General features: G+C 39.5%; 1 protein-coding gene across 5 annotated transcripts in view; it reads right to left on the bottom strand.

Annotated features, from left to right (window-relative positions):
* FBXL13 (F-box and leucine rich repeat protein 13) overlaps positions 1-20,380 on the bottom strand; it is a 156,093-nt gene that overhangs the window by 8,584 nt on the left and 127,129 nt on the right. For all 5 annotated transcript variants that reach the window (XM_038394324.2, XM_038394385.2, XM_043497476.1 and 2 more), the window contains 2 exons: positions 11,294-11,377; positions 820-954 (listed from right to left, as the gene is read on the bottom strand). In XM_038394324.2, coding sequence (XP_038250252.1) covers positions 820-954; positions 11,294-11,377 — 219 coding nt within the window. The remainder of the gene's footprint in view (positions 1-819; positions 955-11,293; positions 11,378-20,380) is intronic.

The following is a 20,380-nucleotide window of genomic DNA, read 5'->3' as shown; positions in this document are numbered from 1 at the left end:
CTCTCACTAAAGTCTATGGTTTAGACTTAGTCTATGGCTGCCCACACTAAGATTGCCCCACACAGAAACCTCTCATCTCATACCTGGATCCCCTCACACAAAGTCCCTTCACACTTCGATCCTGCTGGGATGAGCCTGCCCACCCACACCCGGTACACCTGGCGCTAAGGGACAGGGCCCCGGGGCATTTCTGGGGCAGGCCCAGCCCTTGCATTTTGTTAGGCTCAGGTGCAGCCTCACTGCCGAGTCTCTGTACCGGGGGATGTGGGGGCTTCAGGGTGATCTTCCACCTAAATGCAGCCAGTGGCCTGTGCTCCCCACTGCCAAGCTTGAGCCACACTTATTTATTGACAAATAAAATTTGCAGAATTTTAAAATATTGTGTGCATAATTTAAAATGTTTTGGCACAGAATTCCCTCATGAGTAACATATGCACACACAGATAATAATATACTAACTATATGTAAAATTTTCAAAATGTTTAAGTGACTTAGGTGCCTATGTCCCATTTACAAATGTGACTTGGGCACTTGGGAGCTTAATTCGTATGGAAAATCAGTGGGACCATGGCTCTTAAATCATTTAGGTGCATTTGAAAATTTGTGACCAGATCAATATTCCAAAGGTCAATGTTAGTTCACTGGTTTTCATTATTGGTGATTATTATATATAACATAATTAATTTTTTTAATGTTGAAGAATAAGCTATAGGATGGTTGCAAAATGTGGATATCAGCAAGTCAAATGTCTCAATGCTACATTATTTCATTTTATGTAATAGAATTTCTGGAACTACCCTTCCCAGCTCTTGTACCCACCTTGTGGCAACCAGCTATGTTGAGGGATGTAAGTTGGTGGCAGTTAAATGCTAAAGCTTTGACAGTTTCATTTGTCAGTTGAAAGCAGTAAGAGACATCACAGTATTCTAGATCTTTCGCATCCTGGCAGAACTTCTGAAACACAGTTACAAACACCCAAATCAATCTCATGTACCTTTTTGGATGCTTACAGTTTTATAATACATTCACACTAATCTTCTGATTTACTTCAATCACTGTAACTGATTAATTTATTATTTTTCTCATATTGAACATGTGGAATAAAATATATATTATCAATGAGATTACTCAGTTGCATTCCATAACTCCCAACAAAAAAGGAGGAAATGCACCAGGTGATTATTTTTCATTTCTGACACTGGTAGATCACAAAGTGTGTTCTTCAGATCACACCTAGCCTCTTTCATTTAAGTTTCATCGCACTTACTAAGATAGAAAATAGACTGAGTTTGTGTCTTTTGCAATGAACATATCCAAACATTAAGGGCTACCTTTCCAAATGGGCCACAAAAATACTCTGTTCTGTATTGTGGTTTCAGATATCCTTGCTGTACGTATTAAAAGGCATTTGGCAAGCAAAATAGGCAACTGTGTCTGGGCAGATTAATTGGAAGGGAATATGGTCTAGGTGTTTGATCTCAAAACTGCAACTAAAGAGGTCTAGCTTCTTGCCCCTATTCTGCCACTAACCTGCTGTGTGACCTTGTGCAAGTCATATAAAATCCAGCTTTTCAAAAGGCCCTCTAATTATGGGTGCCTTAGTTTTTTGAGGGTTCAACAAACTTACAGTCTGGTTTTCAGAGCTAGTGAACACCTGAAGATCCCATTCACTTCAATTTCAGCAGCTCTGAAATTCAGATCTAGTTGTTTAAAGATGGACATCCATAAAAGGAAATATCCAAACTTAGAGGCCATTTTTTAAAATTTGGATGTTAGCCTCTCTGTGCCTTAGTTTCCTTAACTCAAAAATGAAAATGATGTTTGTGAGGCTATTAATTAATGTTTAAGAACAGAAGAACACAACATAAGAATGGCCATACTGGGTCAGACCAAAGCTCCATCCAGCCCAGTATCCTGTCTACTGTCAGTGGCCAATGCCAGGTGACCCAGAGGGAGTGAACCTAACAGATAATGATCTAGTGATCTCTCTCCTGCCATCCATCTCCATCCTCTGACAACAGAGGCTAGGGGCACCATTCCTTACCCATCCTGGCTAATAGCCATTAATGGACTTAACCTCCATGAATTTATCTAGTCCTCTTTTAAACCCTGTTATAGTCCTAGCCTTCACAACCTCCTCAGGCAAGGAGTTCCACAGGTTGACTGTACGCTGTGTGAAGAAGAACTTCCTTTTATTTGTTTTAAACCTGCTGCTCATTAATTTCATTTGGTGGCTCCTAGTTCTTATATTACAGGAACAAGTAAATAACATTTTCTTTCAGGTTTCAGAGTAGCAGCCGTGTTAGTCTGTATTCGCAAAAAGAAAAGGAGTACTTGTGGCACCTTAGAGACTAACAAATTTATTAGAGCATAAGCTTTCGTGAGCTACAGCTCACTTCATCGGATGCATTCCTAACATTTTCTTATTCACTTTCTCCACGCCACTCATGATTTTATATACCTCTATCATATACCCCCTTAGTCTCCTCTTTTCCAAGCTGAAAAGTCCTAGCCTCTTTAATCTTTCTTCATATGGGACCCATTTCAAACTCCTAATCATTTTAGTTGCCCTTTTCTGAACCTTTTCTAATGCCAGTATATCTTTTTTGATATGAGGAGACCACATCTGTATGCAGTATTCAAGATGTGGGCATACCATGGATTTATATAAGGGTAATAAGATATTCTCCATCTTGTTCTTTATCCCTTTTTTAATGATTCCTAACATCCTGTTTGCTTTTTTGACTGCTGCTGCACACTGCATGGACGTCTTCAGAGAACTATCCATGATGACTCCAAGATCTTTTTCCTGATTAGTTGTAGCTAAATTAGCCCTCATCATATTTTATGTATACATGGGGTTATTATTTCCAATGTGAATTACTTTTCATTTATCCACATTAAATTTCATTTGCCATTTTGTTGCCCAATCACTTAGTTTTGTGAGATCTTTTTGAAGTTCTTCACAGTCTGTTTTGGTCTTAACTATCTTGAGCAGTTTAGTATCATCTGCAAACTTTGCCACCTCACTGTTTACCCCTTTCTCCACATCATTTATGAATAAGTTGAATATGATTGGTCCTAGGATTGACCCTTGGGGAACACCACTAGTTACCCCTCTCCATTCTGAAAATTTACCATTTATTCCTACCCTTTGTTCCCTGTCTTTGAACCAGTTCTCAATCCATGAAAGGATCTTCCCTCTTATCCCATGACAACTTAATTTACGTAAGAGCCTTTGGTGAGGGACCTTGTCAAAGGCTTTCTGGAAATCCAAGTACACTATGTCCACTGGATCCCCCTTGTCCACATGTTTGCTGACCCCTTCAAAGAACTCTAATAGATTAGTAAGACATGATTTCCCTTTACAGAAACTATGTTGACTTTTGTCCAACAATTCATGTTCTTCTATGTGTCTGACAATTTTATTCTTTACTATTGTTTCAACTAATTTGCCCGGTACTGACATTAGACTTACCGGTCTATAATTGCCGGGATCACCTCTAAAACCCTTTTTAAATATTGGCGTTACATTCCAGTCATTGGGTACAGTGCTTTGCAAAGTACTTTGGAGACTCCCAGATGGAATGTGGTATAAAAGTACAAAGTATTATTATTACTAATAATACAGTCTAATTTGCTCACAGGTTCTTGCAGTATCTGGACATTTTTGCAGGTACATGTGTTGCACCCTTCTTTGAAAATGGGGCCTGAAGAGACCAAATAAAGAACTGACTAATTTAACGTAGTGTATACTACACCTTACATTTAACCTTTGCATCTACGATGGCCAAGAACGTGAACCAGAATGTCTAACAAGCTGCAGGTTAAATAATTAATTTAAAATAGACTGTGCTTCACAGCCACCCAATTTACATAAAACCTTACTTTGCATGAAACAAGGTAAGATAGATCTACATACTGTGGCATGTTTGAGTCTTTGCAATGAAGCTGCTATAAACATACAAACCAATTCAGAACCATAAAATGACACTTTCCTCCTTCCCCCTCTGCATCTTCAGAAATCCTTTGGCTTGAATCTTTTTCAGAGGTTAAAGCTGTTTATTTCAGAACCTCTCTCTCTCTAAGGGGAGAAAGGGGAGATGGGGGATATCCCAGCACCACTATCAGTGCAGGCAACCAACTGGACGTTGCCAGCTTTTCTCCACCCTTCAAGCCCCCAGCCCAACTCCTTTTTGGGATAGCTCATTGTGGAGCTAGTGTCCTCTCTGCAGGGCCCACAATACAAATGTAAATGACCTAAAATAATATTTTATAAATCAAAATATCATCATTTTCATTTCCAGTCAAGTGTCTATGAATCTTTCATGGCTAGAAGAAAGTGCTTGGCCCTATTGGGAATCTGCCCTTTACAATGATTTGTAGCCTTGAAGGGTGATAAGACATCAAACCTTAAACTTGTCACTGGTCCAGCCTTCCAGGACTGTTCAGCATGGGCCTATGGCAAGGGTAATTTAGCATGGGATAGAGTGCCAAATCTACCTCTGTGAGGGAAAGAAGAAAACATTTATGTGGCAGACTGAGTTAAAAAATGGTGGCTTCTTGAAGCTGCTCAAAGGTTTCTAATATTAGAAATAGTCCTGAGGTAGAGGGATTAGTGAAAAGAGTGGCAGGTAAAGGTGCAGGATGAATGCAATTAATCACAGAGATATCACCTCCCATATATGTGGTACATACTATCAGTAATAAAATATATCACATATACAGCTGTCACCCTAAAAAAGAGTATTTACCAATGATTACCTGATTATTGTATCTGAGACATAGCAGTATTCCGTTTAACTTAAAATATGAATTCACTGTGGTATCTCAGTTGCTTTGATGTGGTACTTGCTGGTAAATGCTGACTTTTCGATGACCAATGTATGTAAATGTGAACTGCATGTGTGTGGGGATATATATACAGCCAGACCTGCACACACTTTATAATTTCAACTTTATTTCATTAACCAGTTTTTAAATCTTACCATCTGTGCAGTTTGCTTTTTGGATCAGTACGGTTATGATAGGTCAGCAACTACTGTTTTTAAGTACAGTATATATCTGGTTGTGAATGTTTTACTTTAAGACACTTTTGTTTTACTTTAAGAGTGGAAATACAGAAATTATAAACGTTAGCTAGTATGGCTTTCATATTTTAATGCCAGTTTTGCAGGGTGTTAACTGCAGTGCAGAAAACTTCTAAACCCCCAGTGACTAAATTTTTTTCTCCTCATGTAAGAGAAGCCTAATTATCTTCAGCATTGGATCCCCACATGTGATTAAGTCATTATTACATTCCTAGCGAGGGTATGTAGTACAGGCTGCAGCCCGGATTTCAGTGATTATGTGATATGCTTATATCATTTTTACTGAAATTGTCAAGCTGCTACAGTCTGTCATGTGTACAGATTTAAAATATCCATAAAAAATTAGGTACTGAAGCTGCTCCTACCATTAAAACTCCCCACTAATTGTGAATACCACCATTAGCTCAAACATAGCTTTTTACAAGTTATCAGCTTAAGTCCTGAAAAATCATACGACAAAGTATTTTTATAACCCGTTCAGAGTGCTGGGGAACTTAGTGCTGCCAAGAATTATTTTCTTTAATGAAACGAATAATTGCATATAACATGAAAAATGGCATGTAATAGAACATCTGAATATTTTGTTATGCTGTACCCTTTGTGTAAATTACATTTTATTTTAATAGATTGAATCTTTTTGGGAGATAATCTGTACAAGGCCTCCAAGTCAACATAAAAGGCAAAGCAACCTTGCCAGCATGCAATTCCCATTGAATTTCATGTTCAGTGACAGGACAAAAATAACTGATAATGATTAAAGCAAATTAGATGTGAGCTTGAAAGGTGATGTTGTGACCAAAAAATGCAGTTTTGGGCTGTATACACAGAGTTAACATGCCACAAACAAGGAAGGGGACAGTCCCATTTTAAATAGCACTGGTTGGATTGCAACTTGACTGAATTTATTCTGGGCACTTCAGTGCAAACAACGTGTTAATACTAGAGCTGTACGAATCATTAATTTTTCAGTTTGCTTGCTGAACTGAAAAAAAATTTGCTTCACATCAATCTGAAATGAAAACTTGTTGGTTTTCTTAGTGAAAGAAAAAATGATTTGAGTAAAAATAAATATTTTGTTTTGAGTGGGGGATTTTAGATGCTTTTTTATTAAAATAAAAGGAAATGTGGAATGCCATTCACAAAAACCACCGGACGGGGAGGTGGTAGCGCCCCCCCCTTATGCCCCTGTGGTAGAGCACTTTCACGGCATATGGAAAGAGTCCTCACTCTGCCTAATTTGGAGCAGGAGTTTGAACAGAGGTCTCCCACACTGCAAATGAGTGCCTGGCTATAGGGTATCCTTGGTGGATCTTTCTCAGTCTCACCTCTTGAAGCTGTTCCTCTTTGTATAAATAATTAAATATTCACTGCACCATGGAGAGCACTCTAACATGGGGGTAAGACACTTGCCAAGGTGGGGGTGCCAGTCCCTGTGTCAAATGAATATTTAATTATTTATACAAAATGGAACAGCTTCAACAGGAAATACTGAGAGAAAGCCACCCCACAACACCACATAACCCAAAACTGCAGCTTTTAGCAAATAAATTATTATTCTGAAAACATTTTCCCAGCTCTAGTCAGCACATTGGAGGGAATTCAGAGAAGAGGAACGGTCTTAGGTGGAAAAGTACTATATATATAGTTTAGCACTAAGAAATGGGTAGGAAGGGAGAAATAGAATAACTGTCTACAAGTCAGTGATGAGCTGCCAAAATCTTAATGACCAATTCCCTCCTCACCCCACGAGGGGGTTGTGGCTCACCCCCGCCCCCCCGGGACTCCTGCCCCATCCAACCCCCCTCCGCGTTCCTTGATGCCGCCCCGGGACCCCTGCCCCCATCTACTCCCCTCCCTTGTCCCCTGACTGCCCCCAGAACCGGGTAGGAGGGTCTCGTGGGCCACTATAGTGGGTGCCCACCCACCCCTAAGAGCCAGAGGGACCTGCCAGGTTGAGGTGGGGAGCTTCTCAGCCCCCCGGCTTCCTGCACGAACAGCTGATTCGTGGGAAACCAGGGGCAGGGCGGAGAAGCAGAGCGGGGCGGCGCGTTCAAGTGAGGAGGCGGAGCGGAGGTGAGCTGGGGCTGGGCGCGGGGCAGGGAGCTGCCAATGGGTGCTCTGCACCCACCAAATTTTCCCCATGGGTGCTCCAGCCCCGGAGCACCCAGGGAGTCGATGCCTAAGGCATCACTTTTGGCCGGTGGTTAAATTTAGAAGCTCTTTTAGAACCAGTTCTCCCTTTCAGGACAACCGGTTCTAAAAGGGATCTAAATTTTAAAAAAAGAAAAGGAGTACTTGTGGCACCTTAGAGACTAACAAATTTATTTGAGCATCACGAAAGCTTATGCTCAAATAAATTTGTTAGTCTCTAAGGTGCCACAAGTACTCCTTTTCTTTTTGCGAATACAGACTAACACGGCTGCTACTCTGAAACCTAAATTTAACAACCGGTTCTAGTGAACTGGTGTGATCCGGGTTCAGCTCACCACTGCTACAAGTATTTCATAATATGATAGATCTAGATCATTCCCTAGATAGGAAAATCCTCTAAAGGGGACAGGAAATTTCAATCTCTGCAATAATTTCTAGCCTGTCCACTTCACAATCATTCCTTTTTTCTTACCCCTCCAGGTTTCTTGGCAACATTGCTCCTGTAGTTGCTTTGTACCCAGGAGCTCCCTACTGGCAGCTGACCTACAGGGGAGTTTCTCTTGGCATAACTGCGGAGGTAGTGAGAAAGTTTTTGTATTGAGACAAGAAGCTGATTCATCTTGTGAGCCATGTTCAATTTTAGGGAGCTGACTTTATAGGGACGAGAAACTGAATACTTTGCACTGAAGACAAGCTTTGCGTCTAAACATCATATGACAGTCCTCTTGATCCTTATATAAAAACCCAGATGGCTATATACTTTCATATATTAGAAGAGATATTTCTGTTCTGACATTGTTTATGTTTCAATTACATGGAACATACAAGAAAGTCCCATCCGAATTGTTCTCTAAGGCATCAGTTCTGCCAGTGGCTTGTCTGTAGATCTTCGTGTGTATGCAGAGTAAAAAAAATTAAATCCAGATGCATCTCTTGGGGTGTAGTAGGGACTGACTCATTCCTATAATATATGGCTTTAAAGTTATGGATGTGGAGTCCTATAATGGAAAAAGCTGTGGGAGTCAAAGACTGAGTTACACAATGGCAATGCCAACACCTGCAGCCATGGGGTCCCCCGCTGCTTATGGCATAAGTATGATGGCCAGTGAATAGGAGATCTCAGCATTTCTCTGTCACATGTAGTCAGGAGTGTTTATCAGGTGCAGTTTAAAGTATAAACTGCAGCTGCTGTTTATATCCTACTCCAACTGTTGTTCTCATTTGAAGTAAGATATAAATCCCATCTCATTGCCCACTGGCAAGGTTAATCTTAAATTCCTGATTAGTGTTGATTTATGTCATTGATATGGAAAGCAGGAAATGTATGTCTCCATACTGATTTTTAGAAAATGTGGAGAAGGTAAATAACATGACATCTTTATAGTGTCAGCAAATCAAATATTATAGTAATCACATCACCTTCTTTATGATAAATGAATAAAACACTAGCCATTTTCTTTCCAATACAGATGTTTGCTCGTTAATTAAATTTGGGATAGAGGTGAGCATGGGAGTTTGTCTTAAGAAAAATTAAGGTCAATTTCAGAAGATCTCTATTTCCAAGCATCTCAATCCTGACACTCACCTCATCTGCATACCCAATGGCCCAATTTCTGTTGCAAATCCTGACACTTTCTCTCTATTGTCTCTTTCATCAAATTCAAGGTGCTTCAAGACCTTCCACAAACAAGCTTCTTCCTACCTTTCTGGCCTTGTCACCTTTCACCTCCCCAGACTCCCTCTTTGCTTGATGTTCATCTAACTAACCTCTCTATTTCCTTCTCCCACACTCACATCAATACTACCACTGGTCAAAAAAAAATGGATTCCAATTACTTTTTGCAGAAAATGCAGTGTCATTGAAACTGAAATCTTTCAGAAAATGTTTGATTTCTATGACATTTGATTTTTCAATACATTTTTTTAAACAAAACAAAATTTTCAATTCAAATTGAAATACATTTTTATTTCATTTCGATTTTTTTTATAGGAAAACCGAAATTTTCTGTGAAAATTTTCAAATGAAATCATTGGCAATTTTTCACACAGATAAAACTTGATTTTTCAACCAGTCCTACTAGATAGCTTCTTTTATGCCTGTCTGACTTGTCTGCCACACTTCCCTCCATCCTTCTTTAAATCCCGTCTCAAAATCATTTCTTCAAGGAAGCTTATCATCTTTAGATTGTTATATAAATAAATATATCAATACAGGGAGGAGGGATAACTCAGTGGTTTGAGCATTGGCCTGCTAAACCCAGGGTTGTGATTCAATCCTTGAGGGGTCCATTTAGGGATCTGAGGAAAAAATTGGGGATTGGTCCTGCTTTGAGACTAGATGACCTCCTGAGGTCCCTTCCAACCCTGATATTCTATGAAATCAATACAGCAACTCCATAATCTTATTGTCTTTGCCATTGTTCTCTCAGAATTTGTCATTTCCTCCTGTTTCTCTTGTCTTAATTTAGGGCCCAATTCAGCACATGATTAACCTTCAGAACAATAATCCTATCCTACTCAGAAAAGCACATAAGTATGTTCTTGAAGTAAATAACATTTACTCATGTAATTAAGTATTTTGCAGAATTAGAGTGTTAGAGTCTACAGGCAGGGACTTAGGTGGAAACGTTTAAAGGTCTTTGTGGAAAAGTGTGATGCACTTTTGCAAGTGCAAAATGCTCAGTGTGCACATGTAAATCACACCTGAGCATGTATAAAGACATTTGCTTGCGCAAGTTATCCTCTATTTATAATCATACTTTAGGCGCTCTTCATGCACAACTTGTGAATGCATAAAAGTGTATACACATGTATAAAGTTGAGGCCTTAGTTGTGTATTGTTTCCAGAAGCACCATGACTATCTACGATGCTATATCAATGAAAATTAAAACAATAAAGACAGAAACAACATGATGAATCAAAATTTCAATATGCAAGTAACCTTAACAGTCATACTATCAATGTGACAAATCTTTAGTTGGGAAATAACATCACTGATAATAATTAAAAACAGATACTGCATGTGTCAGTAAATCCGAAACTTAAAACAATTCATCAAATGTGCTGTTCCAGTGAAATACTGAGCTGAAATAAAGTATTAGTATTATTATTTTTATGACAACTGCTAGTCACTATGAAGTAAAAATGTTTAATTACTGTATAACTTTATTTAGAGGTCAGAGTTTCCAATGAATGCAAATAGTTCCCTCTTTAGTAACTTCAAACTGAGGGTGGCTTCAAAACAAAGGTTGTTTCTATACCATGTAATTACTTTCCCTTTCTTATTGCATTGTAAAGATACAGCTGCGGTTAGATTGGTTGTTAACTGAGGACACCTTCTAAACAAAGATATTGGATATGTTTTCTTTCTAGACTACCACTACATAGAAACATATAAAGCAATATCTTAAAGAACACATCTCGTGGTCACAACTGTAACCAAACAGCATCTTTATGTTGTATACAGCCCAACATTAAAACTTCAAAAGTGCAGAATAAACCAATCGTTTTAGAAAAGAAAACATTTATGACATAAAAATGTTTATGATGAAACTCACTAAGGTAGGATTGAGATGGAGAATAGGTGGAAATAGAGACAAGCTATAAGCAGGAGTAGAGTTGTGAAGATTTTTTGAAAGTGAGGCTTATGAATTTAAGACTGATACATAAAAGCCAGTGAAGGCACTCCATGAGTGGAGGAGAGTCACAGTTAATGCAATATTACAGGAAGATATTTAGCTGCCATATTTTGGATTGACAGAAGAGGAGAGTGGGGAGGCTAGAAAGAAGAAGGTTAGAATAATTGATATTTAGGAAGGTGAATATTTTAGAGATAATATAGAGGGAGAAAATTTAAAATTCACTGAGGGCCATAATATGCTGGGAAAAGGAAAGAGAAAAATCAGTGATATCACCAAGGCTGCAGGATTGGGTGATGGACAGTGATTGAGAGGGTTTTAAAGCAAAATAAGCTCAGTTTTTGACATTGTTAATTTGAGAAAGCAGAGGGACTTCTCGGAGGACATCTATACAAGGGTCTGGTTGATCTTACCTGAATTCCCATATCAGTAATCTTCCTACATTCAGATACAGAAAGTTCCTTCATTCTTCTAGTGTGGGCCAGGGCTGCCAAGCTCTGAAAACATGCCAAATAAATTTCAACTTTATATTATAACACATCTGTGAAATAACATTTTGTTAAGATAGATGATAATAATGTCCTAAACTTACAGCTGAGGATTACACCTTTTAAAGACATTAACTAACTTACCCAAACAATACCTCTGTGAAATATTATCTCAGTTCTACAGAGGAAAGTGAAGCCCAGAGATGTTGAATTAGTGAGCTGCCTGAAGTCATATCAAGAGTTCAAGATAGAGTGAGGTCTCCTTCCTCTGTTCTATCCTCCAGAAAATGATCCCTTTATGTAGCCATCCTCACATGGTCCAAAAGTAAACATCATGTTGATTTGTACTCTTTTCTTTAGAGCTAGAAATAATTTACATACCAGCTCCTTAAATTAATTAAATTAAATTAATACTTCTGAGTTCATTAGGGAGAACTGTCATCTGATGTGGATTTCCTATCTGTATCCACTCATGTTTGGAAATCAACAAATGTATGGCTTTTCTGCAGATCTCTTCACTCCAGCCAAGTTAGATAAAAATTGCTGTGTGGTCTTTTAAAAAATTGTTTGTTGAAAAAATGACGACAATGAACTTTTTCATATAAGTAAGAAAAGGAAGTAGAGAAAGCAGAGATGCATGGTATGTTTTCACTTCTAGTAAACAAATTAGCATTTTCATAAAGTGAACCACTTCACCGATTTGCTTCAAAATTTTGGACTGAAACAAGAGCTTTTCACAAACAAATCTACATTATCTATGTTGGCAAAAAACAAATATTAGTTGCAGTTCTTCAACCAAGCTTTATATTCAATTATTTTACATTTAAATTATGCCTCAAATCAAGGGCTAAATGGTTCCTGTTAAGCACAAGCCAGAGGTAGTATACAGTCAGACTACCCTAGCAGGAGCTCCAGGGGACATTGTGCCTGCAGGGAGCAGTTCCTGTTTTCAGGAGTGCAACTATGGCAAGTCACAATGTTGGGAAGAGAAGATAATTTGAATTTTCTTTTCCTTGTGCACTGGGGGCAAGGACCAGCACAAACTGACCATCATTTTCAAGCCCTAAGGAGAATGAGAGTTTTTGGTTTTAAAAATGTATACTGATGCCAAATGTCAGGGGACCTGTGTGCTTTACAGTTGTAAAACCAAAACAAAGTACAAAGTGAGCCTCCAGAAAACAAATTTTTCATTTTCTTCTATATGAGTGGTGTGTGAACATTTTGACCAGCAAATTATCTGCTATCTTTCAGAACAGCCATGCTGCACAAGAAGAAAACATGATAAAGAAAAATAAGACTGTGTAAAAATAGTCTGGGATCCAGATGTGGATACTATTGTGCTGATGATAGAAGTGTAGATTTTGCCAAGTCTGGAAACCTAGACCACTGAAAAAAATAGGCTTGGCAGAATTCTTTTTGTGTGCGGTAAATTCGACAATTAATATTGATTATTATTTGTAATCTTTTTTTCTAATTTTTATTGTTTAAAATAAATTTTCAGAGTTTCACAACGGGACTGCTGGATGCCTTCAGGTACAAGATGCAGTAAAGGATGTGGTGCTGGCAGGGTACAGCAGACACTTCTAGCCAGAACCGCAAAGAGGAGGACTAGGCCTGGCTGCCCTGCTGCTGAACAGTTCCTACCTGGATGCAGCCCCTGCACTCCCAAGTGGTGAGTGAGTGAGTGAGGCTGCAGAGGGCTCCGTACACTGCCACGGAGCCAGTGACACTGGATCCCTGCAAGCACAAGGTGCAGGCCGGGCTGGGCTTGCCCACTGTTACCGATGTATTTTTTTGTTGATTTCAGTGTGTCAGGTGAAATCAACATTTACTGAGTAACTATTTAAATCGAATCCTGCCACACCTAAAAATAGTAATGAAAAATATAAGATCCCTCATCCTGACCCCGGCTGAAAATAAAGAAGATTTAAAACAAACAAAAGGAAGTATTTCTTCACACAACGCACAGTCAACCTGTGGAACTCTTTGCCAGAGGATGTTGTGAAGGCCAAGACTATAACAGGGTTCAAAAAAGAACTGGATAAGTTCATAAAGGATAGGTCCATCTGTGGCTATTAGCCAGGATGGGCAGGGATACAAACCCATGCTCTGAAGTGTCCCTCGCCTCTGTTTGCCAGAAGCTGGGAATGGGTGACGGGGGATGAATCACTTGATGACTACCTGTTCTGTTCATTCTCTCTGAAGCATTGGCCACTGTAAAAAGACAAAAAGAAAAGGAGTACTTGTGGCACCTTAGAGACTAACAAATTTATTAGAGCATAAGCTTTCGTGAGCTACAGCTCACTTCATCGGATCTGATGAAATAAATTTGTTAGTCTCTAAGGTGCCACAAGTACTCCTTTTCTTTTTGCGAATACAGACTAACACGGCTGCTACTCTGAAACCTGTAAAAAGACAGGATACTGGGCTAGATGGACTATTGGTCTTACCCAGTATGGCCATTCTTATGTTATGTAAAGAAATTGAATTTTTCCCCAGTGGATATATCTATCTTTGAGGGTCAATCATTACTTTCAAGGGAGTCACAAACAGGTTTCTCATTTTTGCTCACCAAAGCATCCCTTTTCAGGTCTGCACATAAGCATGTGCTTAAGGCCCAAGTGGACGTAAGCTTGTGCTTAAAGTTAAGGATATGTTAAGTATTCTCCTGAAAAGGGATGGCTTTAAGCATGTGCTTAAATGCTATCTTGAATCAGAGCCCAGCCATTTAGTGGTAGGTTCAGACTTGTGGATTGACCTTTTTTTCAGTACTATATTGTCATTTAGAAACAATATTAATATACTTTACCCAGTAGTGAATTACTAATGTTCATTAAAGATTTATAACTAAAATTGGCATTACTTCATATCTAACTACAGCTACAGTAATATTGGGTCCTAGTATATAAACCACCCATTTACAAAATAAACACCAAAGTCTCAGGTACTATTCCTTATTGTTTTTTTTTTACATCTGAAAACTTTATAATCCCTTCTAAAATGTTACAAGTACCCATTAATCTAGAAGAGATCACCCAAGATGCTCTGGATCTGAAATCTGATGAACACATCAGAGTCCATTGTGTAAGAACTACTCTCTATTATTATTTTCACTACAACAGAGCCTAGGGATTGACGAGGAATGAAGCCCCACTGTGCTAGGCACTTCATTAATAATATGGTTGGCAAAACAAGGAGGGCAGGCTATTAAGGGGGAAAGAATTTTGAGAGACACTAAATCTCATAGTTACATAGCAAGACTATTATGCCTTCAGTTTATAAGAAACAAGACTATACAGCCAAGTTCCACTAAAGTAGCAATGCAGCAAGTCTAATCCACCTGAAGTGGTTCAAGAAGACATTGTGAGTCACAGTTATTCTTACCACAGTGTATAAAGGAGCCTATACTCATTGGCATTTTTACATCCATTGGTAGATTTTGATTTTGTGGATGATTTGATTCTATAATATCACCTGGTGAGCAACTTGGAATAATTGGGAATGTGATGAACCGGCTCCACTCATACATGACTAGAATGGTCTGTTAGTATCACTTGGTGAATCTTCATTGGTATAGTCTGGAATCATATATGGTGCTGTGCTCCCCAGGATTCTCTCCTGGCTCTGAATCTCCTCATTCTCTATATCATGGCCCCGGAGATTTGTGGAAAATATGATCTAAACTATCATTGTCACAATGACAGTATCTACTCATCCACTGTCGATATTTATCACAGTTCAATGACAGTGCCTTGCTGCCATATGCATTTGAAAGAAATGCTGTTCTACATTGAAGTTGCTGCTTAGTATCTGCTTATCTTTTAATGGTGCCCACTATCCAACACGCTTATCTCATTCATAACTCTGAAGGGGATATGTGGTTTCAGAGCACCTTACTAAAAATACCTAACATGAAACTGGCTGAGATTAAACCTCAGTAGAACTAAAGCTATGTTGATTGTATCAGGTAGGAGGGTGAAGAGAACAACATATACTTTCACCTCCTAATCAATACTAGGGAGCTCCTTAAGAGAGCTGCATAAGCCCATTCTTCCTGCACTTCTATTCTACAAGGGGAAACAGTCTATGCATTTGTACTGGTGGATCCCCCAGTTTTCCCTTCCCCCAAACTCCACTCTGCAAGTCCAAGCAAGAATCTGCTGCAAAGTAGTGCTAGGCAGCATGCAGAGCATGTGCACCCACTACCTGGGCTCTCAAAATTCTATCTGTCTTCTTACACAGTGAAATCATATCAGTTCCATTGTGTCTGGGAACCCCAATGGCCACAGAGAAGGGGCAGAATGTGTCCCCAAGTCTTTGGCACAGCATACATTAGTTAGCTCCCTTAGAATTCATCTTTAAAACCTTCTTATTCTGTTCCAATCTATCACTGTGACCTAGATTTATTTTTTTAACCAATTTATTTCAGAAGGTTTTAAAAGAGTGTTTCATTTACTTTATTATTGGGATGGACAAGCATCTATTGAACACAGTTTCTTATTATTGTTTTGTACAGGCTTCTGGCAGAATAGAAAGTGACCATTTACTCTGATTATCTAGAGAGGGTCTTCACTTCGCAGGCAATACCAAAGGACAACTTTTTAATATGTATGCCCACACACTGGAAGTCTATGCCCTCAAATCCTTCAAATACAGGCTGATAAGAGTTTACTGTTTCTCACTAATAATAACCATGTGCCACTTTATTTTCAACTTGTGCTGAGACTTTGATCCACATATCTCTTTATACCCTTAAAGGTCAACAGCTATAATGTATATTGGTTTGCCTTTGTATAAATAGGATCTCTCATTTAGAATTTTGCTTTCCTACGTTTTCTGGTGTGCTTTAAAATAAGTCAAAATATGTTCTGATTAGTCCAGAATTTCTACTGTTGCACAAAGCATTACTGTTAAAGTTCTAGAGCTTGATCTTGCAAATCCTCACTCCTAAGAGTACCCCCATCAAAATCACACACACTGCCCGTGTGACTCTGAACAAGCCGCTTAGACCAAAATTTTCCAACTGAAGTCAGATACCAAATTCCTTATTTAAATAGTGACATGACTTTTCAGAGATGCTGAAGTCAATGGAAATTGCAGGGGCTCAGCAATTCTAAAAGTCAGGCCACATGTAATCCCTAAACATCGATTCAGGTGCCTAACAATAGGCAATGAAGTTTGAAATGTTTGGCCATTGTGTGATTAGCTTGATGTCACAAAAAACATCTATTCTTTTATGTAGGTATAAACAAGTGTCAGAGTAGTTTTCTTCTAGTCGAAACCAGACTTACAAGCATGTCAAGTATGTGATGATAAATTACTAAATAAAAGTAATTCCTTTCCTGCTCTTGATGTTTTCTTTCTCTAGAATACCGAGGGAAAGTTAAATTTTTTGCCTTAAATTATTATAGAAAATTTATACAATTAACTTACATTGTACAATTTTCATGGTAATTGCTGCATTACAGAATCTCTGCTAATAATGAACCTGTTTAGATGGTTGTAGTATAACTATCTGCATATCATGCCAAAAAATAATCCTATTAATAGAGCCTAAATCTGAACTGTTACTAAATTACTGCCTCTTTCATACATTATCTAAATAAAAAATAATGATTAAACAACACATACAGGACTCAGTCAGTTATTACAGAGTGGTTGTTTATAACTTTTTTTTAAAGTAAAGGTTGTGTCACCTTTTCTATTCTTAGCTCCGTTTTTAATAGATTTAAACTTCATCTGCAATAGTTTACTCTGGGCAGAAAATTGGAAAACTAGCATTAATCACAAATTTATGAATATTAAGGTCAACAGGGACTGTAATGATTAGCTAGTCTGCCCTCCTGTACATCACAGGGCAGAGACCGTCTCTCAATAATACCAGCACCAAACCCAATAAGTTATGGTTGGACCAAGCACAACTTGAGAAGCACATTTATTCTTGATGTCTAGTTGAGACAGCACAGTGTCTGTTGTAACAAAAATTTCTTGAAAAAAACAAAACAAAAACTGGGCCTGACTTTCCAAGTTACTGAGTAACTGCAACGCTCATTGACTTCAATAGGAATTGTAGGTGTTCAGCACTTCTGGAAATAGAAAAAAACAGTTATGCACCTTTCCATAACTGTTCTTCTTTACAATGTGTTATGTATGGTCCTGTATGTATGTTGGGGTGTGCGCACGGCCTGTGCACCAGTGCCAACGAGTTTTCCCTAGCGGTACCTGTAGGAGTGGCCCTGCCCACCTACTCTTCATGCTTCAAACAAGGCCTTAAAGGGCAAAGCTGCCCTGACCCTCCTTCAGCTCCTTTGCCTCAGAAGGGGAGGGATAGCTCAGTGGTTTGAGCATTGGCCTGCAAAACCCAGGGTTGTGAGCTCAATCCTTGAGGGGGCCATTTAGGGATCTGGGGCAAAAATTGGGGATTGGTCCTGCTTTGAGCAGAGGGTTGGACTAGATGACCTCCTAAGGTCCCTTCCAACCCTAATATTCTATGATTCTAAGGCAATGATAGACTATGATGCATAGGGTCATGTAGTGGACATATGCAATACATCTCAAAGAACAATAGTTGTAAGATGAGTAACCATTTTTCTTCTTCAAGTGCTTGCATATGTCTAAGCTATTACCCCAGGCAGTGGGCTCGGAGTTCACCAGAAGTGCAACTGTAATACTGCTTTTCCTGCATTTGCATCCTCCCTTGGTTCAGCAGTCAGTGTATAATATCTGGCAAATGTATGAACTGAAGACCATGTCACTGCCCCGCATATGTCCACAATAGGAACATGTGCCACAAACACTATGTAGGCTGAAAGTGCTCTGGTCAAGTGCACTATCAGCTTTTCTAGAGGTTTTATCAGCATAACTCATAGCGATGCAGCTGGAGATCCATTTTGAGAGTCTCTGCCCTGGTCTATACTTAAAACTTAGGGCAACCTAGCTACATTGCTCAGGTGTGTGAAAATGAGTTGTTAAACCAAATCCCTGGTGTAGACAGTGCTGGGTTGACAGAAGAATAATTATGTTGATCTACCTACCCCCTCTCGAGGGGGTGAATTTACTACAGCAACAGAAAAACCCCTTATATCACTGTAGTGAGTGTCTACACTACAGTGGCATAGCTGCAGTGCCGCAGCTGTGCCACTGTAGCACTTTTAGGGCAGACATACCCTCTGTGTTATAATTGACTCTCCTCTCATACACTCTGCAAATGAAACAAAAAGAAACCCAAATGTTTTCTGTGCAAGTAAAAAGCCAAAGCTAGGGTATCGAGCCCTTGCTCATACACGTCACCATGCAGCTTCAGAAGGAAAATCGGTAAGTATATAGACTGATTCAGGTGAAAAATCAGACACACCATTTGAAAGACAAATTCAGACTGGAAATAAGGTGTAACTTTTTAATGGTGAGAGTAAACAATCGGAACAATTTACCAAGGGTTGTAGTGGACTCCATCACTGACAATTTTTAAATCAAGAATGGATGTTTGCCTAACATATGCCTTAAGAATTATTTTGAGGAAGTTCTATGGCCCCTGTTATACAGGAGGTCAGACTAGATGATCACAATGGTCTCTTCTGGCCTTGGACTCTATAAATCTATGACTCATCTGCCAGCTCAGAGATGATAACACTCCATCTAGGATACACACAAACTTGTTCAGATGGTAAATATGAGGATGACATACTGATTTCAGCCTCATCTGCAGATGCAGTACTATGAGGTGCAGCCTGGCATGAGGGCTCACGTGCAGCCATGTGTGACCTAAGTGCCTCAGACAATTCCTCACAGTGGTTTGTGGGTGATCTTTGAGGGACACTCACAGATCTTGTACACTGTGGAACTTGTAAAGAGGCAGAAAGGTTCTGTCAGAGGTTGAATGCAGGACTGCCCCAATGAACTCTGCTCTTAGTAGAGGTGATAACATTGACTTTTCTTTGTTTATTTTCAGGCCCAGGAAGCTGAGCAGATGGAGAGTTTGATGGACAGCAGCCTCCACCTGATGTCTGGATTGACCCTGAACCGACCAGTCACACAGGTAAGGTGGACACCTCTTTGGCGGAGGTAGGCTACCACCACCACCATGTACTTGGTGAAAACTCTTGGTGCAAATGAAAAACCTAAGAGCAGAACGGTGAATTGATAACCATCTTTTCCAATCATGAACCTTAGAAACTTCCTGTGACCAGGATGGATCTCCACATGGAAGTATGCGTCCTGTAAGTTGAGAACAGCATACCAGTCCCCCAGACCTAGGGCAGGGATGATCATAGCAAGGGGCACCATATGGAACTTTATCTTCTTGATGTACTTGTTCAGGTTCCAACCGTCGAGGATGAACACCAGTCTGAGACCAGCTCTGGCTCTGGGTAACTGGTAGTATCAGGAATAAAAACCTGTCTTGATGAAGAGATGGCACCTCTTCTATAGCTCGTAAATAATGTAGAGCCTACACTTCTCATCTTAGTGCAGACTCATGAGAGGGGTCCTTGAAGAGGAACTGAGTAGAGATGGGGAAGGGGGTGAGACAGAAAATGCGGGGTATATCCTGATTCCACCATGCTAAGCACCCATTTGTCCAAAGTAATGGACTGCCACACATGTAGGAAATGGGATTACTTGTCCTAAAAAGGGGGAAAAGGCCAATGAGATCATAGCTGGACTGCATATTTTCCTTGACATAAGAGTCAAAAGGACTGCTTCAAAGCCTGGAGATACCTAGATGAAGGGCCTGAGGAAGTACAAGGTATAGGTCTCTCCTTCTGTGATCTCTACTTTCTCATATATTGGTCAGCCTGCCAGAAGGGCTAATATTGCTGCCTAGTCTGGTAATGAGGGCGATATTTTGTTCTCTTTGTAGCTGGAGTATAGAAGCCCAAGGACTTTAGAACCACTCTCAAGTCCTTTACGGTGTGTAAAGTCTCATCAGTTTTGGATGAAAATAATTTACATACTTCAAAGGAAAGGGTCTCAGTAGTCCGTTGCATCTCCATAGGAATCCCTGAATACCACAAC

Source organism: Dermochelys coriacea, chromosome 1 (genome assembly GCF_009764565.3).
Source record: "Dermochelys coriacea isolate rDerCor1 chromosome 1, rDerCor1.pri.v4, whole genome shotgun sequence".
Lineage (NCBI taxonomy): Eukaryota > Metazoa > Chordata > Testudines > Dermochelyidae > Dermochelys > Dermochelys coriacea.
The sequence above is the reverse complement of the archived record's forward strand: the minus strand, read 5'-3'. Positions and strand labels throughout refer to the sequence as shown.